The sequence below is a fragment of the Spermophilus citellus genome, assembly GCF_964194105.1.
Source record: "Spermophilus citellus genome assembly, chromosome: X".
Taxonomy (NCBI): Eukaryota; Metazoa; Chordata; class Mammalia; order Rodentia; family Sciuridae; genus Spermophilus; species Spermophilus citellus.
Window position 1 is genome coordinate 68,910,953 of NC_138190.1, and position 27,009 is coordinate 68,937,961.

The 27,009-nt window shown below is 47.7% G+C and overlaps 1 protein-coding gene across 2 annotated transcripts in view; it reads left to right on the forward strand.

The window, feature by feature from the left end:
• Window positions 1-22,894, forward strand: part of LOC308639207 (uncharacterized protein CXorf49 homolog) — a 42,471-nt gene extending 19,577 nt beyond the window's left edge. Inside the window, exons 3-9 of one of the 2 annotated variants that reach the window (XM_081277363.1) lie at window positions 18,332-18,501; window positions 18,584-20,039; window positions 20,626-20,779; window positions 21,305-21,384; window positions 21,651-21,696; window positions 22,286-22,327; window positions 22,442-22,894. In XM_081277363.1, the coding sequence (XP_081133489.1) occupies window positions 18,726-20,039; window positions 20,626-20,779; window positions 21,305-21,384; window positions 21,651-21,696; window positions 22,286-22,326 (1,635 nt within the window). In that variant the 5' untranslated portion in view covers window positions 18,332-18,501; window positions 18,584-18,725 and the 3' untranslated portion in view covers window position 22,327; window positions 22,442-22,894. Of the gene's footprint in view, window positions 1-18,331; window positions 20,040-20,625; window positions 20,780-21,304; window positions 21,385-21,650; window positions 21,697-22,285; window positions 22,328-22,441 lie in introns of both variants that reach the window. The other variant, XM_081277362.1, reaches the window with a different exon arrangement.
• Window positions 22,895-27,009: the final 4,115 nt, after the last annotated feature.

Sequence of the window (27,009 nt, forward strand, 5' to 3'; positions counted from 1 at the left end):
TACCACAAAATGTTCTCTCTCCAATGCCCATCTCAGAAACATCACCCGTCCATCCAGTGGATGCATGTCGTGTCCCTCTCCTCCTTTCCACTGCCTTCCTCCTTCCCTGTCCCATAGATTCCAAAAATTTTCACAACTTTCTCCACTCTCCTTATTGCTATGATTCTCCTACATTCTCTTTCCCTGCAACCCTTACTTCTCTATGGGTGGAACAAATGTTTGGTGAACCCAGCCCCACTCCTCCAGGAACATATGTTGCCTTGGACTTAATTTCTTGAGCTGGGGTGGAGGCCAGTTTCATGGTTTCCACAGGCCTTCCCAATCAGGCTAGCATTGACTGTACAGACCCCTGACCCAAGGTGGAACTTTTGATTCAGATTGTCAAGTGTTATCACTCACAAACATCCACTTGAGGACAGGAGAAAGGACCAGTTTTGATCCAGGCACCCAGTCACCTAACTGTGATCCTGACCATGTTCCCAGGGCCTTCATCTCAGATTCTCTTTCCGCCATCCTTAAAAACTCTGGCTGTCTCCTTCTGCCTGGGATACCATCACCTGTGTAAATAGCAGTTGGTGTCTTTAGGGCAGGACTGAGGCACGGGAACAGGGTACCCTTACCACCTCATGTCTGGGGGTCCTTCCTCATTCAGGGTCATCCACTTCTTGGATCCGTGGGGCTGAGCTGAGAGCCTCCCGCACCCTCTCATGCCAGGACCCATCATTGCACGGGAGGAGGTAATGAACCTAGGCCTGGGGAAACTGTCCTTTCCCCATTCCAGGGGGCATGCAGAGGAGAGCAACCACTAGACCTGCCGCCCCTCTAACCAACATGCTCCCAGTGGTCTTGGTGAATGGTGTGCGCTCTGGGCCCTACTGTGGAACAGACCCCACTGGTCAGCTGAGGGGCTTCACACCTTCTGATTCCTGCGACATGGGTACCTCACTCAGCATTTTACTCCCTCCTCTGCCAAGGCAAGCACTTCCCTTTTGCTGCCTGTGTGACACCACTTTCTTGAAGCTTCTCAGGGTCATCCTGGCAGTGAATCTCCTCTCATCTCCTGGAGTCCCTGCTAAGGTCTTTAATCCCATGATGTGAGGATGTGCCCCCAACGGGAAGAATTGTTTGTCCATTGTTTATTTCAGCTCCCTTTTTCCAGCACAGTGAAAATCCAACCCCAGGGCTATTCCTTGTCTCCAGCTGTTTCAGCCTCAGTCTGCATGCAACCTTCTTGGTGTAAAGCACTTCTGTTACTCATCAGCCTGTGCAGTAGAAGGGAGCACTAGTAATTGAGAAGGGGGCAGCTCCTGAGGTAGTTGCCTGTGTTTTGTGGGGAAAGCATGTGGCCATCTACCAGCACAGGGCTGGTGCTAGCTCTTGCCAGACAAGGAAGGTTCAGCCTGCAAGTACTGAGGCTTCTGGAGGTGCAGGTTCTGCGTCTCTTGCTGAGAAATCATCGTGGACAGGGGCTCCTCAGTTGTGTCCACTCGTCTTCTCTCGGATTGAAGCGCCTCCTTGTGAGCCACGCATGGAATGTCCCTTTCTTCCTCATCATGTCTCCACAGGGCTAAAAGACAATGCTGGCACTGCTATCACTGAGGAGTCTGTCCCTCCATACCATGCAGTCCTTCATCACCTCGCCCACGAGGGTGACAGTCTCCCCTGGGATGCTCGCCAGGTAACCAAGTGTTAGAAACATGGAGCAATCAGAGGGGGGCCTCGTCCTAGAGATTATGCATGGCCCAAGCAGCCGCGAGGATGGCCTGCCCTTTGTCATTCCTGAGGTGAGAGAGGCCATCCACACACCTGAGGTTATTGTCTTTCCTTGGACCTCTCCTGGGAGCCCTTGTTTTGACTTCAATTGTTCCAGATGTACAGAGGTCAGTGTGTGACTGGATGTGAAAAATGGTTGTGGGGCAAGAGGAATCGAGGGGAAGGAGCAGTGAGGCAGTGAGAATCTTCAGGGCTGCATGCAGGGCCTGGTGCCAGTAAGAGACAAGGAGGGGGAAAGCAGGCTGGGATAGGAATCTCAGGTGCACTTTAATCCCAACAGAGAATCAGTCAGGCTGCTGTGAAGCCCCAGCCTGGAGCTGTCAGGCTTTGCCCTTCAGCAATGGACCCCAGCCATGCTCTGTCACTGGCTGGGAGCTGGTTGAAGAAGTCTCAGCTGGGTGTAAAAGGACTGAGAAAAACACACTTGCTTAAACCTTAGGAAGGAACAGCTCCGCATCTTTTTTTTTATTGGCTGTTCACAACATTACAAAGCTCTTGACAAATCATATTTCATACATTAGAATCAAGTGGGTTATGAACTCCCATTTTTACCCCAAATGCAGATTGCAGAATCACATCGGTTACACATCCACATTTTTACATAATGCCCTATTAGTAATTGTTGTATTCTGCTACCTTTCCTATCCCCTACTATCCCCCCTCCCCTCCCCTCCCAACTTCTCTCTCTACCCCATCTACTGTAATTCATTTCCCTCCATGTTTATTATCCCGTTCCCCTCACAACCTCTTATATGTAATTTTGTATAACAATGAGGGTCTCCCTCCATTTCCATGCAATTTCCCTTTTTTCTCCCTTTCCCTCCCACCTCATGTCTCTGTTTAATGTTAATCTTTTCTTTCTGCTCTTCCTCCCTGCTCTGTTCTTAGTTGCTCTCATTATATCAAAGAAGACATTTGGTATTTGTTTTTTAGGGATTGGCTAGCTTCACTAAGTATAATCTGCTCTAGTGCCATCCATTTCCCTGCAAATTCCATGATTTTGTCATTTTTTAGTGCTGCGTAATACTCCATGGTGTATAAATGCCACATTTTTTTATCCATTCATCTATTGAAGGGCATCTGGGTTGGATCCACAGTCTAGCAATTGTGAATTGTGCTGCTATGAACATCGATGTGGCAGTATCCCTGTAGTGCGTACTTTTAAGGTCTTCAGGGAATAGTCCGAGAAGGGCAATAGCTGGGTCAAATGGTGGTTCCATTCCCAGCTTTCCCAGGAATCTCCATACTGCTTTCCAAATTGGCCGCACCCGTTTGCAGTCCCACCAGCAATGTACAAGAGTACCCTTTTCCCCACATCCTCGCCAGCACTTGTTGTTGTTTGACTTCATAATGGCTGCCAATATTACTGGGGTGAGATGGTATCTTAGGGTGGTTTTGATTTGCATTTCCTTGACTGCTAGAGATGGTGAGCATTTTTTCATGTACTTGTTGATTGATTGTATGTCCTCCTCTGAGAAGTGTCTGTTCAGGTCCTTGGCCCATTTGTTGATTGGGTTGTTTGTTTTCTTATTGTCTAATTTTTTGAGTTCTTTGTATACTCTGGATATTAGGGCTCTATCTGAAGTGTGAGGAGTAAAAATTTGTTCCCAGGATGTAGGCTCCCTATTTACCTCTCTTATTGTTTCTCTTGCTGAGAAAAAACTTTTCAGTTTAAGAAAATCCCATTTGTTGATTCTTGTTATTAACTCTTGTGCTATGGGTGTCCTGTTAAGGAATTCGGAGCCCGACCCCACAATATGTAGATCGGAGCCAACTTTTTCTTCTATCAGACGCAGAGTGTCTGATTTGATATCTAGCTCCTTGATCCACTTTGAGTTGACTTTTGTGCATGGCGAGAGAAAGGGATTCAGTTTCATTTTGTTGCATATGGATTTCCAGTTTTCCCAACACCATTTGTTGAAGATGCTATCCTTCCTCCATTGCATGCTTTTAGCCCCTTTATGAAATATAAGAAGGTTGTAGTTTTGTGGGTTGGTTTCTGTGTCCTCTATTCTGTACCATTGGTCCACCTGCCTGTTTTGGTACCAATACCATGCTATTTTTGTTACTATTGCTCTGTAGTATAGTTTGAAGTCTGGTATCGCTATACCACCTGATTCACACTTCCTGCTTAGCATTGTTTTTGCTATTCTGGGTCTTTTATTTTTCCATATGAATTTCATGATTGCTTTCTCTATTTCTACAAGAAATGCCATTGGGATTTTGATTGGCATTGCATTAAACCTATAGAGAACTTTTGGTAATATCGCCATTTTGATGATGTTAGTTCTGCCTATCCATGAACAGGGTATATTTTTCCATCTTCTAAGATCTTCTTCAATTTCTCTCTTTAGGGTTCTGTAGTTTTCATTGTATAAGTCTTTTACCTCTTTTGTTAGGTTGATTCCCAAGTATTTTATTGTTTTTGAGGATATTGTGAATGGAGTGGTTGTCCTCATTTCCATTTCAGTGGGTTTGTCGCTGATATACAGGAATGCCTTTGATTTATGCGTGTTGATTTTATATCCTGCCACTTTGCTGAATTCATTTATTAGCTCTAATAGTTTCTTTGTAGACCCTTTTGGGTCTGCTAGGTATAGAATCATGTCATCTGCAAATAGTGATAATTTAAGTTCTTCTTTTCCTATTTTTATGCCTTTAATTTCTTTCGTCTGTCTAATTGCTCTGGCCAGTGTTTCGAGAACTATGTTGAACAGAAGTGGTGAGAGAGGGCATCCCTGTCTTGTTCCAGAATTTAGAGGGAATGCCTTCAATTTTTCTCCATTCAGAATGATGCTAGCCTGGGGCTTAGCGTAGATTGCTTTTACAATGTTGAGGTATGTTCCTGTTATCCCTATTTTTTCGAGAGTTTTGAACAAAAAGGGATGCTGTACTTTGTCGAATGCTTTTTCTGCATCTATCGAGATGATTATATGGTTCTTATTTTTAAGTCTATTGATGTGGTGGATAACATTTATTGATTTCCGTATATTGAACCAGCCTTGCATCCCAGGGATGAATCCTACTTGATCATGGTGTACGATTTTTTTGATATGATTTTGTATCCGATTCGCCAGAATTTTATTGAGGATTTTTGCGTCTAGGTTCATTAGAGATATAGGTCTGTCGTTTTCTTTCTTTGAAGTATCTTTGTCTGGTTAAGGAATCAGTGTGATGTTGGCCTCGTAGAATGAATTTGGAAGTTCTCCCTCTTTTTCTATTTCCTGAAATAGCTTGAAAAGTATTGGTATTAGTTCCTCTTTAAAGGTTTTGTAAAACTCTGCTGTATACCCGTCCGGTCCTGGGCTTTTCTTAGTTGGTAATCTTTTCATGGTTTCTTCTATTTCCTCAATTGATATTGGTCTGTTTAGGTTGTCTATATCCTCCTGTCTCAATCTGGGCAGATCGTATGACTTAAGAAATTTATCAATGCCTTCACTATCTTCTATTTTATTGGAGTATAAGGATTCAAAATAATTTCTGATTATCTTCTGTATTTCTGAAGTGTCTGTTGTGATATTGCCTTTTTCATCCTGTATGCTAGTAATTTGAGTTCTCTCTCTTCTTCTCTTCATTAGCATGGCTAAGGGTCTATCGATCTTATTTATTTTTTCAAAGAGCCAACTTTTAGTTTTATCAATTTTTTCAATTGTTTCTTTTGTTTCGATTTCATTAATTTCAGCTCTAATTTTAATTATTTCTTGCCTTCTACTTCTTTTGCTGTTATTTTGCTCTTCTTTTTCTAGGATTTTGAGATGAAGTATGAGATCATTTATTTGTTGTTTTTTTCTTTTTTTAAGGAATGAACTCCATGCAATGAATTTTCCTCTTAGAACTGCTTTCAATGTGTCCCATAGATTCCGATATGTTGTGTCTGTGTTTTCATTTATCTCTAAGAATTTTTTAATTTCCTCCTTAATGTCTTCTTTAACCCAGTGATCATTCAGTAACCTGTTGTTCATTCTCCAAGTGATGCATGATTTTTCCTTCCTTCTTTTATCGTTGATTTTCAGTTTCATTCCATTATGGTCAGATAAGATGCATGGTATTATCTCTACTCCTTTATATTGTCTAAGAGTTGTCCTGTGACATAATATATGATCTATTTTTGAGAAGGATCCATGTGCTGCTGAGAAAAAAGTGTAACTGCTTGATGTTGGGTGGTATATTCTATATATGTCAATTAAGTCTAGGTTGTTAATTGTGTTATTGAGTTCTATAGTTTCCTTATTCAACTTTTGTTTGGAAGATCTGTCCAGTGGTGAGAGAGGTGTGTTGAAGTCTCCCATGATTATTGTATGGTGGTCTATTAGACTCTTGAACTTTGAAGAGTTTGTTTGATGAACATAGCTGCACCATTGTTTGGGGCATATATATTTATGATTGTTATGTCTTGTTGGTGTATGGTTCCCTTGAGCAGTATGTAGTGTCCCTCTTTATCCCTTTTGATTAACTTTGGCTTGAAATCTATTTTATTTGATATGAGTATGGACACTCCTGCTTGTTTCTGAAGTCCATATGAGTGATATGATTTTTCCCAACCTTTCACCTTCAGTCTATGTATGTCTTTTTCTATCAAATGCGTCTCCTGTAGGCAGCATATTGTTGGGTCATGTTTTGTGATCCATTCTACTAGCCTGTGTCTCTTAATTGGTGAGTTTAAGCCATTAACATTTAGGGTTATTATTTAGATATGGGTTATCCTTCCAGCCATATTTGTTTATTTATGTTACTGAATATGGTTTGTTTTCCTCTTTGATTATTTTCCCCCCCCTTTACTGTCCTACCTCCCACTGTTGGTTTTCATTGTTATTTTCCATTTCCTCTTCCTGTAATGTTTTGCTGAGGATTTTTTGGAGAGATAGTTTTCTAGTTGCAAATTCTATTAACTTTTTTTTTATCGTGGAAGGTTTTAATTTCATCTTCCATCTTGAAGCTCAATTTTGCTGGATACACAATTCTTGGTTGGAACCCATTTTCTTTCAGTGTTTGAAATATGTTATTCCAGGATCTTCTAGCTTTCAAAGTCTGTGTTGAGAGATCAGCTGTTATCCTGATTGCTTTACCCCTAAATGTAATCTGTTTCCTTTCTCTTGTAGCTTTTAAAATTCTCTCCTTATTCTGTATGTTGGGCATCTTCATTATAATGTGTCTAGGTGTGGATCTCTTATGATTATGCACATTCGGCGTCCTGTAGGCTTCTAGGATTTGGGATTCTGTCTCATTCTTCAAGTCTGGGAAGTTTTCTCGTATTATTTCATTGAATAGATTGTTTATTCCTTTGGTTTGGAGCTCTGTGCCTTCCTGTATCCCAATGACTCTTAAGTTTGGTCTATTTATGTTATCCCATGTCTCTTGGATGTTCTGCTCATGGTTTCTTAACTGTCTTGCCAAGCTGTCTATGTTCTTTTCAAGTTGAAATACTTTGTCTTCATTGTCTGATGTTCTATCTTCTAAGTGTTCTACTCTGTTGGTAGTATTCTCAATTGAGTTTTTAAGTTGGTTTATTGCTTCCTGCCTTTCTAGGATTTCTGTTTGTTTGTTTTTTATAACTTCTATCTCCCTGTATAATTGATCTTTTGCTTCCTGGATTTGTTTGTGTATTTCATTGTTGGAGAGATCTTTCATTGTCTGATTTTGCTGTCTAATGTCTTCCTTGAGACTCCAGATCATCTGAAGCATGTATCTCCTGAATTCTTTATCTGACATTCCATCTGCTGCAGAAATTACCTCTTCTAACGTTGAGTTGACCTGCATTGCTTGTGGTCCTTTCTTTCCTTGTCTCTTCATACTGTTTGCGTTTCTTTCTGCTTACTGAGACTGTTGTGTTGTTGAATTTTCCCCCTATATATTTGTATTACTCTTGTATAGTTGCTAAGTCTCCCGCGCAGGCGCGGGCAGGGGCTCTGCTCCTCCTCCAATTGGGGCGCTGTGCCTACCACATCGGCAGGCTGCTGGGCCTGTTCTGCTGGTTGGTAGCAGGTGCACCTACCTTGCAGGCGCGTGGGGCGGCTCGGCCACTCCCAGGTTGCTGGGTCTGACCTGCTGGTGGGTTGCAGCTCCGGCTACCTTGCAGGCACGGGGGAAGGGCGCACACCTATTTGTATTTAGACAGTTACGCGAAATGGATGACGTAATGCTTGGGATGAAAGTTGGGGGGAAGGGGAAGGTAGGTGCTCTTGAAAGGAAAGAAGGAGAGGGAGATAGATAGCATAGAGGAGAATGGAAAGAGCCGTAAAACTTGGAAGGGGAGAGAGAGAGGGAAAAGGGAGAGAAAAAGTTAAAATGAAATAGGAAATAAAATTAGGTCTTAGAGATCCATTTTCTTCTCTTCCCGTAGGCAAAGCTGTGCCCTCCGGGCTGAGTTTTGCCCTCAATGTGTCAACAGCAATCCCTGTAAGGCGGTTCCTGGGAGTCTCTCAATCCTGTTGGTCCAGAGCCGTTTCACTTCTACGGCCCCTCCTCCCCATCCTCCTGCCAGCCAGCCAGGTCCTGCTCACCGGAGGCAGTTCACCAAGGATTTGGTTACACTTTCAGCCCCACCGAGTGCTCTATTTCCCTAACTACTGAGCACTCTCGTTGTCATTCATCTAAGCCCCAGTGCTGTGGAGCTGTAGTCTGGGAGTCAATTGTTTAATTTTTCTGGACCCCTTTGGTGGGCACACCTTCGGAATCTGGCAGCTAAGACCATTGGTGTCGCTGCTGGTGGTAATAGGAGTTGGGGGTCTAGGATCCCCTCTACTTCCCTCAGCCCCTACAGTCACAACCACACTGCTGGCGGTAGGAGGGGTTGGGGGTCTGGAGTGTCCTCTGTTTCCCTCTGCCCCTACCGTCACACCCTCTCAGTTCGTGGTTGGGGGATTTGGGGTGGGGAGTCTTCTCTGCTTCCCTCTGCCCCTACAGTCACGCCCTCGTCACTGGCAGTAGGGGGAGTTGGGGGTCGAGAGTCCTTTGGCCCTTAGGGTCACACCCACGGAGAGATTTTGAAGTTTCCCCGTTGTTTGTATCTGATGTGGGTGGGAGTCACACACCTGCTAAAGTAGATTCCGCTGGGAAGGAATCTCTTTGGCCGAACTTTGGTGACTTCCCCTCTCTGCTATGGCGGGCCCCTGGCTCCTTGCCGGAGTGTCCGAAGGGAGGGGTGGAACTGGCTTGTCTCTGGTCTGACACAATCTCTGGTTTTAGTTCCCAGTTCGCTATTTCGTAAAGGGTTGGTTAGATTCCCTTCACGCTGTCTCAGGGGGGGGAGCCGTTCGCTGGGTGGGCGGGGCTGTTAGTAGAGCTGGGAGGGTACGGGCTATCTGCTGGGCCAAGCGGGGACACTTCTCGCTGCGCCGGGCTGCCGGTAGAGCCGGGCAGCTGCGGCTGCGTGGCTAAGATCCGGGCGGGTGGAGTGGCCGTTCGCTGAGCGAGAGCGGGGCCTCTCGGGACGGCGAGGTGTCGGGTGCCGTCTGTGGGTTTGGGCGGGCCGTGCCGCTCGGGGCCTCCGGCCGCTTTCTGAAGCGGCTGGTGGCTGCGTGACTTGACCTCCGCGCCCACGTGGCCGGTCAAGATCCACTTGTCTGGGACAAACTGACACTTCTAATAAACCTACCAATTCCCAGCAGGTCCCCTCTTCACGGAATTTTGCTAGAAGTTCCTCAGTAGGTAGACTGCCGCTGTTCCAATGGGTCTTTCTGATCCCGTTAATGTGGAGACATTGGAATCGCTGCTTCCTCGCCGGCGGCCATGTTAGATCTCTGTAATTCATTTTCAATGTGATCTTTAAGGTTCCTTTCCATCTGTCTAAGGTATTCCTTGAATTCTTTATATGGCCATTTTTCTGATGACTCTAGGTCCTCCTGAATATTTAGGCTGTCCTTCATTGTTTGTACTCCTTTTCTTCCTTGCTTTTTAATGCTCATGTTACTTCTGGTTCTGTTTGACTGCTGAGTTACTGTTTACTCTTATAAATTTATTTGATGCTTGGGAGGAGAGATATTAGAAGGGAAGGGAAGAAGTCACTAAAGAGAATGAGTGTAGGCAGGTAGAATTCAAGGAAGGGGGAATAAGAAAATTGAAAAGAAATGAAAAGACAAAAGAAAAAAAGTGAAAAGAAAGAAAGAAAAAACAAAAAAAAACCAAAAATTTAAAACAAAAAAAAAATTATGATGATAATAAAAAAATGGAAATTAAAGTTTAAAAATAGTAGTAATAATAATAAAATAAAAAGAATTTAAAAAATTGAAACCATTAATAAAAAGTTAAAGAACAACATCAACAACAAAAAATGAAAATAAAATATAAAATACTAATAATAATCATTAAAAAAATAATAATAATAAATGCAGTCATAGAGATCGATTAACTTCTCTTCCAGTAGGTGGAGTTATGCCCACTGGGCCAAGCTTCTCTTCTTGATAGGTGGGATCCAATCACTGTGCATCCGCTCTTCCTCCCAGACTGTGCGGTCTCCAATCCTGAGTGCCTAGGGCCTTCTCTTGTGTTGCCTCAAGCTAGGCCCCGCTCACCTGTGACACTCACCCCACTACTGGCTACACACCATTTCTGCTGCTCCTGGGAGCCTTGTTTTCATGGATGCCTGGGCACACCCTTTCTGTTTGCCTCCCTCAGACCCTAAGTTTGTAGAGCTTGGGGCTGAGGACCCCCAGCGAATTTGTTTGCCCTCAGGTAGCAACTCCCCTGGTAGCTGGTGCAAGGGACCTCTGTTGTCAGCACTGGTGGGAGCGGTAGCCGGAAGTTCTGCGCCGCTAGTCCCGCGTCACTCCAGATTCCCTCGGTCTGGCTGTCATGCTCAGTTGGCCTTTACCTCTGTGAGTTCAGGCGGGCCGACTAGTTATTTCAGCGGGATCATTAGTGCTGAGTCACGAGAAGCAGGCGAACCGGAGCTAGAATGTAGCCGATCCGGGCTCTGTGTGTTCTGAGAAGGCCAGACTATTCGCCCCGGATCTATTTCAGCTCAACATTGCCTAGTGGTCCTGAGCAAACAGCATTTTGATAGTTTACTTCTCCCTATGCCCGCACAGCTGAAGGGGTTAGAGACTTGATCTCTCTGCGTCCGCCACCATTTTGGATCACTTAGATTTTAAATTGTCACTCATCAGCTGTTCTATTTTACTCGGCAGGTCGGCGGCTTACTCGTGCGATGAAGAGTCTGCACTAAGGTGCTCCTCAGGAAGTGGTGGTGGCGGCCGCGGCCCAGGTGCGACCATCAGAACGCCCGGGGAGGGGGTGCGGGCTAGGGAAGGGGAGGCAGCCCCGCGGGGCCCACGCAGGGTGTCTGAACACGTGAGAGAGCGGGCGGGGTGGGGGAAAGAAATTGAGATCTAGATTTAGGGAGTGAGCGTGGGAGGAGAGATGGCATGGGAGGAGAGAAGGCGGGGGAGAAGCAAAGCGGGAAGGCGGAGTGGAGAAGGAAAAGGGGCCGAGAGAGCCGGGCAGCTTGGGGGCTGCAGCCTTACTGCTCGCGCTGGAATCATGACGGAGTCACTCCACCTTGCTCACTCACTTCCCGCCGCCATCCTCAAGCTCCCCATCTTGACCCCAACAGGGAACACATTTAGCCTTTGGCCTTTGGGTGACTCTGATTTTTCCCCATTTCCCTAATGCCTGTTAATCACTCTGAAGTACCTTCTGGTATTGATGTTGGCTTACAAATAAAGCTTAGGAAACAGTTTAATTAGCAAGCTGGATGGCAAAGTTGCATATAATGGGGACTGACAGTGTCTCCATCAGTACATCCATTTACCTGCTGATGGGCCTTTGGGTCTTTCCCAGTTCAGGGGCTATTACTCAGTGCTGCTACCAACATTCTGTGCCACGATTTCTGGTACACATTTGCAACCTCTCTCTGTGGCACAGCATTCCACTTTTGAGACCCTTAGCCCCAGAAGCAGCCATGCAGGATGCCCTGGATTTGTTGGATCTGGCCCTGAGCAGCCTTGCTGTTTTACTCCTGTGAGCCCTACGGGCCTGGTTCACTGTGTGTGCCACTTTATAAAATGGCTGGGAAGGTGTGTCCACACCTGGGTGTAGAATCATTGACTTACAGGTGAGGCCCAGCTCCAGCGTTATCCGCTCACGCTGGCTCTCTTTCCAAGTGGTTGTCCCAATTCACCCCCCTAACAGGGTGTTTCACTGTTACACTTCATCTACATCCTCATTAATATTTGTTAATATCAAGCTACAAACTTTTGCCCATCTGGTGCAATGAAACATACCATGTTGCTTTCAATGTGTAATCCCTTGATTATTAAGGAGCCTGAGCCTCTTGCACACGCACTGGCCTTTGGAGTTTTCTCTCCTGTGAGGTACCTCCTCCAAAGTCTTTTCCCCACTTCCTCCTTGGGTTACTTGCCTGTTTAACTGTGGGAGTTCTCTGTGCATTTTCTGTCCAAATTCTTTGATGGCTTCATGTGATGCAAATATCTCTTTGCCTGCCCCGTTTCTCTATTATGATGTTTTCCAGGAAACAGAAACACTTCTTTTATTTTCACCATGTTTTGTTGTGAGAAATCGAATAGAGGAAGATATTTGACGACATAGTGGCACTTCCTCATGAAGGAACACTTTCCCTTTCGTCTGATGGCCTTGTTTTTCATTGCCCTGACAACCTTCAGGCAATCACAAGACGACTCCTACGCCTCGTTTTAAATGATTTTTCTTGGTGCACAGTTCTCTTCCAACCATGGAAGCACGATATCACTTGTGTCATTTTGAATACACTGCTTTTGATCTCACCTTCCCTTCAAAGTACCCCATTTTTTTCTCTACTCACCTTTACTGAATAGAAACCTCCTTAGCTGGGTCCTGCACACTCTGTGTCTCTAACTGCTGTCTCCCACTGTAGTGGCACCCCTTCCTCCACAGAAAATCCTAAGGAAGCGTCTCCAGAAATCTTCACCATAATTGATTTTAGGACCATCAGCAAAAGAGTCTCTACAAAAGAGTTCAATGTAGGTAAACTTCCAAATTTCCTGTTACTTTATTTTACTTGGCCACTGGGCTTGAAGAAATCAGTTTTTCACAAACATTTATCCAGTATACTAGTTTTTAGAAGTGTGTTTGCAAATGCAGAATGCTATTTTTAAAAAAAAAAAAGACAAATCCTCAACAAGGCCTCTGGCCTTGAGCTGGAGCTTCACAGAGATGTCTACATTTCTGAGATAATAGAAGCTACTGATTGGGCTCTATCATAACAGCTGGCAGGTGGAGGGAAGAAAGGGGAAGAAATTCTCCCCTTCACTATACTTGAAGAGTTAACTTGCCCAGAATAGTGAAAGAGGAAGCTGCTTTTGTTTGAACTTCTGAGCCCCTACCCTTACATGCTGTGTACAAAGTTTTGAATCTATTTGAACTTGGGGCTCAGGGGATTAATTGATGATAGCAAAAGCTGTACCCTCTGAACCTGGCTACAGCCAAGTAAAACTGTTTCCTGCTATCTTCGGAGCCCTGCCTCGTCTGTGCCCTACAACACCACTTTGCCCTTTCATTGCATCAGTCTTTACAGGAGCCTCCTCTGCCAGGTACTTTTTTAGGACTTGGAAATACATCAATTAGAAAGAGAGAAGAGTACCCCTCCTCCCCCGCAAGAGCTTACATTTCTTTCATGGGCCTATCAAACTGTCTTTTCCAAATCTTCAACTAATGCAGTTTTCTGTCTTTGGAGATCAACCTTCTAGACCTAGCTTCAAACTTGATTGATATCCAAAGGTATTGCCCTTAGAATATCGCTTTGTGAAACCCCTGGAAGTATCCCCTCTTTCCTGGATTCCACCTGTTCTTGGTTGTCTCCAGTGTTTTGAATGGACCTCTCCTCCAGGAACTTACTAGTCAAGATACATGGTATACAGGATCTCGTGAGATAATTGTAGGAACAGAAAGTACCTGTAATCTCATAGTTAATTGTAGCTTCGCACTTAATTTTAGCTAGAGAATCAGTTTTGCCAAGCACCATGAAGCAGATGTAGTTCCACTGTTTTCTACCTTCCAATATGACTTTTGAGAAGGCTGCTACTATTTTGCCAGTCTTGGTTGTTAGTACTGAGACTTTTGACACATGGACAGCGACCCATGTAGTGACCACCTTGTTGAAGACTCACAGCAGTACCACCACCACAAAAATCTCCCTCGTTCTGACCCTTGGTCATCAAATCATCTCACTTATTCTGATCCTCTGACAACCATGGGATCTGATTTCTGTCCTTGTAGCTAGCTTTGCCTTCTATAGTATGTGACCATTTCATATCAGCATTCCTCTCTTAGCAGTTATGCATTTGCAATTCATCCCTGTTATTGCATGTATCAACAGTTCCTTCCTTTATATTGTTCAATAGTGTCCTGTTGTACGGCTCTTATTAATTCCTCTTTGATTGATGCTAGTTTCTGTTGATTATGAATAAGATTTCTACCAACATTCATGCACGTGTTTGGGGGTGAACATGTATCTTGGTCCAGCCTTCAGGTCAAGCAGCGTCGACCTGAGGTTGTTGAATTATATGACAAATTGCGTTTTAGCTGTATAAGAAATGGCAGTTATAATTTCTCAAGACCAGCATTCTTGTTGTTATTTTTAAGGATTCTTCACCTAACTTCAGGTGATAATGATTTTTCTTTTACATTTGCTTGCCAAAATGTCATTGGTTTAACGCTTTACATTTTGACCCATGATCCATCATAAGCTAAGGTTTGTATAAGGTGTAATATTAGACTCAGGTTTTATTCCTTTTTTCCCCTTCCTTTTGTCACTTTTGCTTGTTTTGCTTTATTTGTGTCTGTTGTGTGTTCGTGTGTGCTTCGATGCCAAATGTTGCAGTGCCATCTGTGAAAGACTTTGCTTTCTGCATTGAATTTTTTTCTCAACTTTTAAAAAACTTGGCTGGCATGAGCAAATCCGCAGACGCAGTGAAGCAGGTAGCTCCCAGGGCTTCCTGAAAAACAAACAAAAAATCAATGAATAATGATCAAAATCATGTTTCTCAGAAGTTTGGAAAACAGCCTACGTTTTCCACAACCAGGCAAAGCGGAGCCAGGAAACAGGCACGTTTAAGACAGTAGGAAATAACTGTGTCCTTCTTTCTGGTCCTTGCCCCATGCCCATACCTTGCTCAGTGGCAGTCCTGTATACTGCTGTCCATACTCTTGGTGTGAGACTCTGCTCTGTGGATCCCAAGAAAGTTGACTAGACCTCCTAAAGAACTGTATATTTCCATTCTGGTCTGTCTTAGGACTAGCTGAAGGACTGATCTATGTTACTCAGAACTCACCAAGGACAGAAAAGCAGGCAAATAATCCTTTAAAAACATTATAAAACAAACAATCTGCAGCCACTTCCAGGAAAAGATTATGTTCCAAAGAGTGCTGAAAATTTAGCAGGAAAAACTGAAGACAGAGGGAAATTAGGGCATTCATTACCTCCCAGGTTAGGAGGAAATAAATATGGCAGGGTTGAGGAAGGGTGTGTTTTCCAGCTGCCTCATGGCTAGGGAATCTAGCAGCGGGGATACTGTTCACCAAGTTTCAGTACCAGAATTGCAGAGGCCCAGAAATTCGGTCACACCAGGGACGCTGGTTCACCACAGAGGGGAGGGGCGACCCAGGCTAAAATAGAGAAAAATCTACAAAGTATTTGGCGTGGGGATAGCCAAGGAACAGAGAGGCAGTCTGGTCTTAAATGATCCAGAGGCAGCACAGTGAGCTGGTGTGTAAAAGTGTTCCACTGGCAAGAGGAGAGCAGAGGCAGCAGGCCACCTGGAATTGGCCACCCAGGGACCCTCTGCTGTGGGGGAGCCCCTGGGGTTCATATTAAGCATCATCAGACTGTCCCTGCACGTACCTGTCGTGAGATCTAGAGTGCTTCTGGAAGAGTGAGGTGTGATTGAAACAGGCACAGAAAAACTGCACCCAAGTGGACTCAGGCCTAGGAAAGGAACAGAGTATGCCTGGCGGTGTGCAGGTGGTTCGCGGGATTAGCCTGAGAGAACCCGGAAACTGGACCAGTGGCTACTTTTACACTCAGCTCTGATCCTGGTGTGAGATATAGGACCATTTTCAAAATATGCCATCTGACAGCCTTAATTGGAAGGTAAGGTCCAATCCTAGCCATCTACAGACTCAATGCAATCCCCATCAATATACCAATGACATTCTTCACAGAACTAGGCAAAACAGCCCAGAAATGTAGATGGAGGAGTTAAAGACCCAGAATACCCCAGCAATCCTGAGCAGCAAGAATGAGCCTCGGGCCATAGCAATACCTGATCTTAAATTACACTCTACAGATATAGGAGCAAAAACCAGCATGGTACTGGCATAAAACCAGAAAGGAAGACCAGTGGAACAGAGTAGAAAAGACAAAGAAGCCACATGAATACAGCCATCTGATCCTTGACAAAGGTGCGGAAAGCACACCTGGATAGACTTTTGAACAAATGGTGCTGGGAACACTGCATATCCATATGTTTTACTCAGGTTTTCTTTACTGCTGTGAGCAACAGACTTGACCGGAACAATTTTAAGGAGGAAAACTTTATTTTCGGGCTCACAGTTTCAGAGGTCTCAGTCCAGTGACAGCCGGCTCCATTCCTCGGGGCTCAAGGTGAGGCAGAACATCATGGCAGAAGTGTGTAGTGGAGAAAAGCAGCTCAGGGCATGATCAGCAAGCGGAGAGAGGCTAAGCTCAGCCCAAGAAATATACACCAAAGGTACATCACCCCCCAGCGACCCGTCTCCTCCAGCCACACCCTACCTGCCTAGTGACCACTCAGTTAATCCCTATCAGGGTATTAACACACTGATTGGGTTATGGCTCTCATCACCCAAACATTTCACCCCTACTCCTTGCATTGTTTCACACATGAGCTTTTGGGGGTCACCTTATATGTAAACCATAACAGCACGGGTAGAAGAATGGATCCTAGATCCCTACCTACCAGCCTCCACAAAAATCAACTCAAGGTGGATCAAAGTCCTAGGAGTTAGACTAGAAACAGTGAACCTGCTGGTGAAAACGTAGGGGCAACTCTCCAACATATTGGTGAAGGCACCAACTTCCTTAGTAAGGCTCCTAAAACTCAAGAAATAAAACCAAGAATCAATAAGTGGGATGGCATAAAATTAAGGAGCTTCTGCACAGCAAAGGAAAGAATAACCCAAAGAGAGAGCCTGGAGATTGGGAGAAAGTCTTTGCCCACTACTCTTCTGACAGGCAGTTGATTTAAAAGAATATATGAAGAAAACAAACAGTCAAAAAACCTTTACAGCAAAACAGCTAATAACCCTCTCAATAAAATGGGCAAAACATCTAAATAGACATTTCTCAAAAGAAGAAATACAAACAGCGATCAGTACACGAAACAATGCTCAACATCCTTAACAATCTGGGAGATGGGAATCAGGGTGGCCCTGAGATTTCATCTTCCCCCAGTTAGAATGGCAATCATCAAGAATACGAATAATGATAATTGCTGGTGAAGATGTAGAGGAAACGGTATGTTTGTCCGTTGTTGGTGGGATTCAAATGAGTATGACCACTTGGGAAAGAAACATGGATTCCCTCAAAAGACTAGAAATGGAGCCCCCATATGACCCAGCTATCCCACCCATGGGTATGTCTCCCAAAGAACAAAAATCTGCCTACTATAGTGATACTTCCTCACTTTCGTGTACTGGATACACAGTTCACACTGCCTTCCTGCAGCCCCTGACCAATGGGAATTCAGAGTATTCCCAGATTATTCCCTTCACTAACTTTCTTGTGCATGTGTCTTTGTGCACCACACATAACCAGCTTTTCCCCAGAGGATGTGCCCAGCCCTTGCTGAACTTAGCTCTGAGTCTGTTTCCTTTCCTTAGTAAGGTGGCAACTGTGGTCTCCTAAACCTAGGACTGTCCTGTGAGGATGAGTTAATATTTATCTACAGTGCTAAGGAGAGGGCTGGCACAGAGTGAAAGTTCGGGAATTTGCACCCTGCTCATTCTGCTCAATTAGCTTCCCTATTGGCTGGCCCCTCCCCACCCCCTCACACAACCTACACCCCCAGTGGATGTCAAAAACACCAGTTTGTTCACAACCTCTTCCACCCATGGTTTGCATGTTCTTTCACTGTTGTAAACGTGGTCTACGAAAATTGATTCATGATTTTAGTTTGTATCTTTAGGATCAGTGATGTTGAACATCTCTTGGGGCATCTTTGACATAGGGATCCCCATTACTACACATTAACTAGTGTGGGGAGTAGGATAGGTTCTGATAGAGTGGGCGAACAACATACTGCTACTAAAGTACCCTGGGCATGCATCCATGTGCTATTTTGATTGCCTATGGAAATCCAGCCACATTGCAAGTCACAAAACACCTGCTCTATGACCTTCATTAAAAAAAAAAAAGGTAGTACAAGGAGCACTGACCATTGACTATGGATCTCCTCACCCACTTTCCTTTTGGTCTGGAGGTATTGCTGGGGAACAGGGACTTGCAAATTCTTCCTGTGCTGGGTGCTCCATACCCGTCTTTATATTGAACCCTGATCCAGGCAATATTATTTCCCCCACTGTACAGATGGGAAACTGGGGCTCCGAGGTGAGGCCCTCATCGGAAAGGAGGCTGCCAGCCAGAATGCGTGGGTCAGGAACGTGGGCAAGAGCGCACCCACAAGGGAACTCCGCTGCTGGGACTGGCTTGGAAACGGCCAGTAGAACCAGAAACTTCCCAGCAGTCCAAGCACCCAGGTCCCTACTGTTGATGACCCAACAAGGGGCGTGGCGGTTGGCAGGGGGGAGGGGCCGGGCCAATGAGAAGGCCGCGATGCAGGTATTGAAGAGGCGTGAAACCACGCGATGTTTGTGGAATCTCCTGTGTCTCCTGTGGTGACCGCGTTCGCGAAGGCCTAACTGTTCTCGCTCGGACGGGGGCGATCCTCTGTCTTCGACCCTAGCTGCCAGGCCTGCCCGACATGAGCTCAACCGAGGAGGCTTCGGTTCAGGAAGACGGTTTTGGCCTGGACGGTGTGAAGCGCACCATCGTCACCAGTGCAGGCCCCAGAGCCCCACGGGTACCGGGCCTGGGCCTTGAGCTGGGGCCACCGCGGAGTGGGGAGGGCGAGGGCGGCCTCCCAGACCCCGAGGGCTATGAGTTCGAGTTGGAGGCCCAGGGGGAACAGCTAGAGGCAGGAGGGGCGGTGCTGCGGGTCGGCGAAGGCAGGCCTGGCTCCATGGCTGATAAGAAGGGGGATGCCCTGGACTTCGTGCCCCACCTCGCTGTGGAGTCTGTGGCCAGTGTGCAGCAGCTGACAGGCCAGGAGACCCCGGGCGCCCACAGATACCTGTCCCCGGAGAGCTGGGTGGCTGAACTGTCCGCCATTTGGGCTAACGCAGAGGCGGGCCCCAGCCGGAGATGGGCGCTGGCCCCAGGTTCCTTGGAAACGCTGCAGGCCCCATCTGCTGCCCCTCTGCGTCACCCCAGTGGGCCTCAGGTGGGACGGGCCTGGGGGAACCCCGGGAGAGGCACCAAAACTAGGATGATGGGCAGTGGGGAAGCCCAGTTGCCCCCTTCTGATCCTGAGTCTTCAGATGAATTCACTGAGATACAGCTGGTGAGGGTGAGCCTTTGCCCGAAAGAAGGAGGCCAGACCAGTTCCAGCAGCCCCAGGGAACCGGGAGACACAGCCAACTGCGCCTGTGTAGGGACCAGAGGGAATTTCCTTCAAATACCTACCTCTCTGCCGACCTCTGCTCCCGGCCGACTCACCTCTGCCAGGGAAAGGCAGGCCTTGGGAGAGCTGGCATCCTGTTCCTCCAAGAAAAGGCAAAGCGTGATCTGGGGCGAGGGAGGGAGGAGGCCCAGCTACCCTGGAGCAGCAGCAGCTGCTGTTGCTGTTGCTGCTGCTGCTGCTGCTCCTCCTCCTCCTCCTCCTCCTCCTCCTCCTCCTCCTCGTGCTTCAGGAGGCCTGCCCAGGGCCACTCCTAGGAAGAAGGCCATCCAGGAGAAGAAATCCCTGGGGGGTGGCTCAAAATTTAGCCTGGGCAGGGTCTTCCCTATATGGGGGCAGAGACTCAAAGCCGCTCCTCTGGAAACGGCCACCCTTCCCCCAATCCCGGGTGTTCCCCTGTTTGGGAGGTCCAAGAGGTATTCCTTGGTGCCCTTGGAACCCAAGCAGCCCAAGCACAGTGGCACTGCAAAGAGATCTATGGCGAAGAAGACACAGGAATCCCATCCTGTGGCTGGTGATGATAATGGCCCAAATAGAGCTACAGTTCCAACAGCCCAAGTGAGTAGGCCTTTGCAGTCCCCCTCCTCCTCTTTCTCCTCCTCCTCCTCCTCCTCCTCCTGGTCCATTCACTCTGCCTTTCTCCTCACCCAGCCCACACTTCTTTGCCCTTACTCTCTCTGCCTCTTGTTCACGGGTTGTTGTCGGGTGCCCACTGTCTGGGGGTCTCTGTGGTCGGGGCGGACATCAACAAAGAACCTAGTAGGGGCTGGTGCCTGTTGGCCACACTTTGTGCATTTCCTGCCTCCTCCCCAGACGGGCTGGGGTAGGAAGCAGTTGTGGCTGCTAACATGAACAGGAGTCCCCTTACACTTTGGGCCACACAGCAGAGTGTTTAGTCCCATCTGCCTCCAGATTCATTTTTCCCAGCACTTCTCCCAGGAGGCCTGAGCTTTCTCCATGACCCTCACGCTTCTCCCTGGCCCGGGTCCACCTCCTGGCCTGGGGCTGAGAGAGGGAGACAGTGCTGACAAGATGAGCCTTGGAGTTCTCCCTTCATTCCCCACCTCACCCCAGCCCCCGCACGCACCTAATCATACGCAACAGGCACACCCCCTAACCCGAATCACTGAGAAATCTGTGTTAGTGTCCAGCACACTGGCCGGGTACACCTTGCCTGTGCATGCACCGTGGAGACTTCAACAGTGGTGACCCCAACACCAGAGCCCCCCAGCCTCCGGCAAGCTCCCAGCCCTTGGACCTGAGTCAGGGAGGCCTCACCCCCAGAGGCCCTGCCTCTGGTGAGTGTTGTGGGTTGGACGGGAGGGGAGAAGGGTGGGACCCTCTTACTCTATCACTTCTGGGGACCCTGGCCTTGATCCCAGGCCTTTGTGCCTACGCAGGAAGTGTTCCCACAGGAAACTAGGTGTGAGCAAGGCTGGCTTCGGGCCACTTGATTCCCTGTGTGGGGTTTATGTGAAGGGATGCTTTGTAACAGTGCCCCAGATGCCATCTGCAGAAGTAGACTTGCAGTAGAACGTGGCCTTTTGAATTGGGGCCTGTTCAGTCACATGGCTCCTCCCAGGGGCTGGCTGTGTCTGCACTTCTGTTAGTGTCCAACCCGGAGCCACAGGGGGGTCCACAGTGGCAGCTGGGGCTGACACTGGGTAGCAGAGAAGGTGGGCCAAGAGAGAGGGGTGGAGCTGTGGGGCAGAGCAGGTGCAACTTGCTGCCTGCAGAGGGGGATGCTGCCTCCCTTTAGACCCAGCCAGGTCCTCTCCATTTTCCAAGCAGGCTGGAGAGCTGGATCTTGTGTTCTCTTTCAGGTGATCAGGAGTCAGCTGTGCATCACCCAGTTCTAGAAAGGCAGCAGCAGCAGCCACCCGGAACACAGGGCTGTCTCCAGGTACCACTTTCTGTGGCTTCTAGGAGTGCTGGCTCCCGCTGAGATGGTGGGCTGCGTGTGCAGGTTAAGCTGACTTTGGTGCTCCCATGCATCCTGCACCACAGGGACGTCGGGCTCCACCTTTCCCCTGAGGTTTCCCTCTGCCTGTGTTGTCACCTGGTTCTGGCATATGGGGGACCTGAGGAGTGGGAGCGAGTGGAAGGAGGCAGAGAGTGGAGAGCAGAATATCATTCTCTTTTCTCTTTCTCCGATGTCTCTGTAACTAGTGTGTGGCTCTACAGAAAGAAATAGAGGACCTCAAAGAACAACTAGGTATGAGGAGTTGGAGTGGGGGGGGGCTGTGGCAGGGGCGGGGCAGAGGCAGACCTCAGTGTCTCCTGGTGCAGGTGTCTGGGGCGGGGTGGGGCTGCAGGGACAGGCAGCATCACAGGGCTGGACGTTGCTGTGCCTGGCCCGGGAGCCTTCTGTGCCTTGACTGCCAGGGCCGTGCACAAAGAGCAGTGAATCATCTAAGCTCCATGTACTCTGCCTTTGAGTCCCACAGGTCTCCTTCTCTGAGGACCTTTTGAGACGCCTCCTTTACTTTCCCTTTAAGTGCTGGTTGGTGTGGTTTGCTTGATGGTTGTTGTCCGGTGTTTGTATGCTTGCTTGCTTGTTTGCGTTTAACACATTTTTGGATGCTTCTGCCACACCCCAGTGTTTGAGCACTGCCGGTGCATGTTCTGTCATAGAAGACATTTCCACATTGAGTTCCAGTGGCAGGTGGGGGAGTCATTCCCAGGGCTGATCGGACAGGGGCTGGAGGGGACTCAGATTCCAGGGGCAGCTGGGAAGGGGAGGCAGGGGGACAGTCTCTTGCACTCCTGTGTCTGGAGTGCTCGGTCATGCCTCTCTCTTTCAGCGGTCATGCAGTCCCTGGATGACAAGTTCCAGGTCTTCTGAAGTGAGTGTCAAGCTTATCATCCCTCTTTCCCACAAACCTGGCTATCTGGGGATTGGGGGTGGCTGTGAGCCTGCACTGGTCCTGGGTTGGCCCTGACTCTGCTCTGCTTGTCAGGCCGAACAAAGCATCTTCCAGTGAGGCGAGCTGCTGGTACCTGTGAAGCCCAGGAGCAGCGGCCAAGCTCATTCCCTCTGGCTCTTCAGCCAGGGCCCCCCTGCAGTTCACAATTAAAGTTCCCCTCATGTCCCTGTGTTCTGCCCTCTCTCTGAGTGGTGGGGGCCTGTAGGGGACAGGAGATGGGTGGGAGCTGCCCCATCTCAGAGCAGGTTAGGAACAGTACCCACGGCATTTCGTGGTGGGCCTGTCCCTGAGGCGGGTGTTCTTGGGTGGCCTCTGAGCAGGAGCCCTGTGTTCAGGCTCCATGGTGCCCTGGGTTTGGTTTCCATGTGGCCTGGGTCCAGTCCTGCTAGCATGTCCTCCCTTTGCCCACCAGCGCTCTTGGTGCTCTCTCCTAATGTCCTTCCCTCTGGAGGGAAGGGTCATGCAGGACCCATTCTGGCCTTCTCACCCCCCACCCCTTTCAGCAGGAATTATTAAGGCCCATCCAGAGCCCCAGTTCCCCTGCCTTCCCAGCCTTTTTTTTTTTTTTCATTGCCCTGCTTCTCCCCTCTCATCCTTCTTTTCCATCCTGAGCATCCTTGATCTCTCCCATGGCTCCCCCTGGTGGCCTGTCCTGAGTGAATGATTTCAACAGGCTTTGGAGGGCACAGTTGAGCTCACCTTCCCCCTCCTAGGCCTAGTCCTATTTCTGGTATCATTGTCTTCCTCAGGTGTCACCACATAGAGGGACAGCTCAGCTAGAAATCGCCCATCATCCTTAGTTCCCTCTTACCCATCACCTCTGAAGCCCAGTGGGCAAATTCTGTCACATTTCCCTTCTTCTTTCAGTAGAGGAGTAGGGGCAGAGGTCACAGCCCAGTGGGTGAAAGAACAATGCAAGGGTACAGGTAACTTGGAGAAAAGTGGTTTGTCTCTGGTTATAGGAGGGGTCTCTGGGTCTGTGGGCCAACCTAGAGGACACTGCCTGCGGGCACCTGGAATAAACGGTCAGGCACGAGAGTGTCCACATCCTCCCATATCCTAGTCAGTCGACCAGCCCTTCCGATCCTGTCAGCTCCATAGCTCTCGTTTGAAAAGGTCCAGTTCATTTCTAGGGCAAATGTAGATGAGAGATCTGCGTGTGCATGAATGGTCCCCATCCAGATACCTTCTGAGCACCCCCATGGCACTGAGCCTCCTGGACATGATGATATTGTGAAAAGCACAATCTCACAGACTGCCTCCTGAGGACACATGAGATTTTGTCTGAGCTCCATATTCTGATGTCACTGTCCCTGATGGATAGTTGGTCTAGCTGTGCCTAAGACTCAGTGATAGATTCATTCATTTTTGAGTGAGGAGAGACAAGTGTGGGGTTCTCCAGCTCCTATCCCAAACATGCTGGTTGCATAATAAGCAAGTCAAACTAATGAAGATGTTGCTTTTAAGGCGTGTGTGTGTGTGTGTGTGTGTGTGTGTCTGTGTCTGTGTGTGTGTGTCTGTACGTCCACATGTGCTGTTTGCATCCAGAGTTGGAGATGGTGGCCATTGAGGAAAAAAAAGATATGACTTTGGGAATGGAGGCTGTGGTGGCAGGGCGCAGAAACCAGAGGGATCAAATGCACAAGGCTACCTCAGAATATCTGGTTCTCCCCTTGCCTTTAAAGCAGCAAGCACCTCTGGGCGATGGCCGTGCCCTGAGCTGAACCCAAGTGGGATGTTCCCGTGGAGGATGAAGAGTGGGACTGCCTGCTGCGGACTGGATCGGGCTTGGGAACACCTTTCCCTAGACTTCCACTCTGTGTCTCCTCTGAGTCCCATGGGATAGGCTTAGGGAGACAGACCTTCACACACACGGTAGACCTCAGAGCCAGAAAGGATCAGCAGCAGAGGGACTTAACACCATCCACTTCAAACCTCCCCCTAAGCAGGGGGCCTGGGTTCCTTAGGCTGTGGCTGAGACCCTGACACAAGTAGCTGTTCCTTGGAGGGGTAAAACACAGCAAGATTGACATCTGCTTGAGGAAGCTGGCCGGAGACTCTGTGGCTGGAGTTCCTGCCACTGGAGACCTTCAGGTCAGTTCCAACTGGGGTGAATTCTGGCACCATGCTCTGTCCTGGGAGGCAAGGGGCCATCCTCCCAGGTCAGCCTATTGACCCAGAGCAGCCTATTGACCGAGCCTTGCCTAGGCACAAACTCGACTCTTGGTGACCAGCTTCCACCAGCCCTGCTTCTTCCTTCGGAGCACAGGTTCTGACTGCCCCCTGCTCATACCAGATACAGCACAATAGTGTTGCTGTTACAAGTACACCATGCCACTAGCCATTGTTGGTGCCGAACGACCAGAATTAGGGACAGATTCTGAGGTTCTATCAGGTTCAGATGGAACCAACTTCACACCCCTTCCCTCATTCAGTGTCCACACACATCCGCTTTTCCCCCAAGCCACCTCTGCCATGCAGGGGAACTTAGTGTTGGCCTGGAGAGCTTCAAGTGAGGTCTTGCCTCTTGGTGCTACTCTTCTCAGAGTGAGCTCTGGAGGCTGGCTGGACCATATGCCTGTGCTTGATACAGCTGCACCTTGGAGACATGAGTGATAATCCACTTGGACCAGGTATCCGATCTCCCACCTGTTTATTTCCAAGCATGAGCTTTCACCCTGGGGGCAATAATGATTGAATCCCCACCAGGCTCCAACTAGGGCAAAAGGGGTACCAGACAGTCAGCTGGCAAGAGGCATCCAGTGCAGCCATCCCCAGCTGTGAGTAGGCCCGAAAGAGTGCATTCTGGAGTATCAGGTGACATCCACTACATCAGAGTCATCATGGTGGTAGGTCACAAGCATGGATTCTAGTCCTTGCTTCACAAACTTCCAGGTGAACTTGGGCAACTTTGTGCCCACCTGTCTCCAAGAACTCCTTTCCTCGTCCACAATTCCTTGTGATCCATCTCCTTTTAGGGTGAAGGCAGCTCAGGTGCCTGCCGGGTTCAGCTGTGTACACTGTGGCCGCCAGGATGGACATGCGAGCCATACCCATGTGAAGCCATGCTGCAGTGTTTGCATGATGACGACCTGAGCTGGGATCTGGCAGTTTGGCAGGAAAGAAATCCCAGGTAACCACCACTCAGAGTGAGAATCACAGCATTGCCAGCACGGGGACCCTCCTGGGTGCCCCACTCCAACAACTTCCCCATGCATCATTTACTTCTGCTGAAAGGATGAACGATCGCTCTCAAAGAAGATCCCTCACTAAAATACAAAAACCAATGGTGGCTACCAGAGGCCCAGGAGAGTAGAGGGAGGGGTGGGGCAAGGTTGATCAATGGGCACTCAGTTACAGTTAGGTAGGGGTAAGGAGTCCCGGTGTGCAATTGTTGAATATACACAACAATTATTTACTGCACATTTCAAAGAGCCAGAAGTGGACTTCACCCATGGCCACCGACGGGAGAGAGGTGAGATGGCAGGTGACATCACTAAGTCTCAGGCAGCGTGGACTGGTGGCAGCACAATGTTTGGGAAGATCACCTGCAAGTGAATCCCAGTCAAACTCACTTTTGAGGATGAGCAGGGTCTTGCTTCCTTTCCCTGAAGCACTAACTTGTTTTCTGGAGGTACCCCAGAAAGGGTATTTCAGATTTCTGGAGCAGCAGAAATCTTATAAAAATCTTACAAAAGTATCCTTGGAGCCAATCCCTAAAAAAAAAAAAAAAAATGCCGAATGTCTTCTTTGATATAAGGGGGGGGGCGGGCTCAAAACAGCAGGGAAGAAGAGCATGAGAAGAAGATTGCCATTAAACAGGGACGAGAGGTTGGGAGGGAATGGGAGAGAGAAGGAGAATTGCATGGAAGATGGAAGGAGACCCTCATTGTTATACAAAATTATAAGAGGATGTGAGGGGGAAGGGAAAAAAGAGAGAAATGAGTTACCTTAGATGGGGTAGAGAGAGGTGATGGAGGGGAGGGGAGGGGAGGGGGGGATAGGAGGGGGATAGGAAGGGCAGCAGAATACAACAGACACTAGTATGGCAGTATGTATAAATGTGGCTGTATAACCAGTATGATCCTGCAATTTGTACACGTGGGAAAATTAAGAATTCATACCGCATTTGAATCAAATGTATGATATATGATATATCAAGATCATTGTAATGTTTTGAGCAACTAATAAAAAAAGTATCCTTGGACATTTGCAGATTGTTGGCAGGAAATGTGCTTTTGATCTGGTCCCAAAGAAGGCTTATTTCATGTTGGTGAATGAAGTTTCAGGGCGTGGGTATCCACCATGTTCATTTGTGTGTCCTTGGAGGTTGACAGTATATTGGCTTCCTGGCTATGCATGATTTGGGGACCATTTTCCCTTCTCTAGGCAGTGTTTGCATCAAGTTTGTAAGATCCAACATGTTGAGCACTACACTCACTTTTGCCCGTGTAGCGATAAATGGAGAAAATGATTTCTAAACAATACCCATAACACAAACTTTGTTGTCTGGTGAAAAGAAAAATCTGGAAGAAAATATTTTGTATATTTTCTCTATATGGAAATGATAAATGAGAAGATTGATGTTTTTAACCTAATTT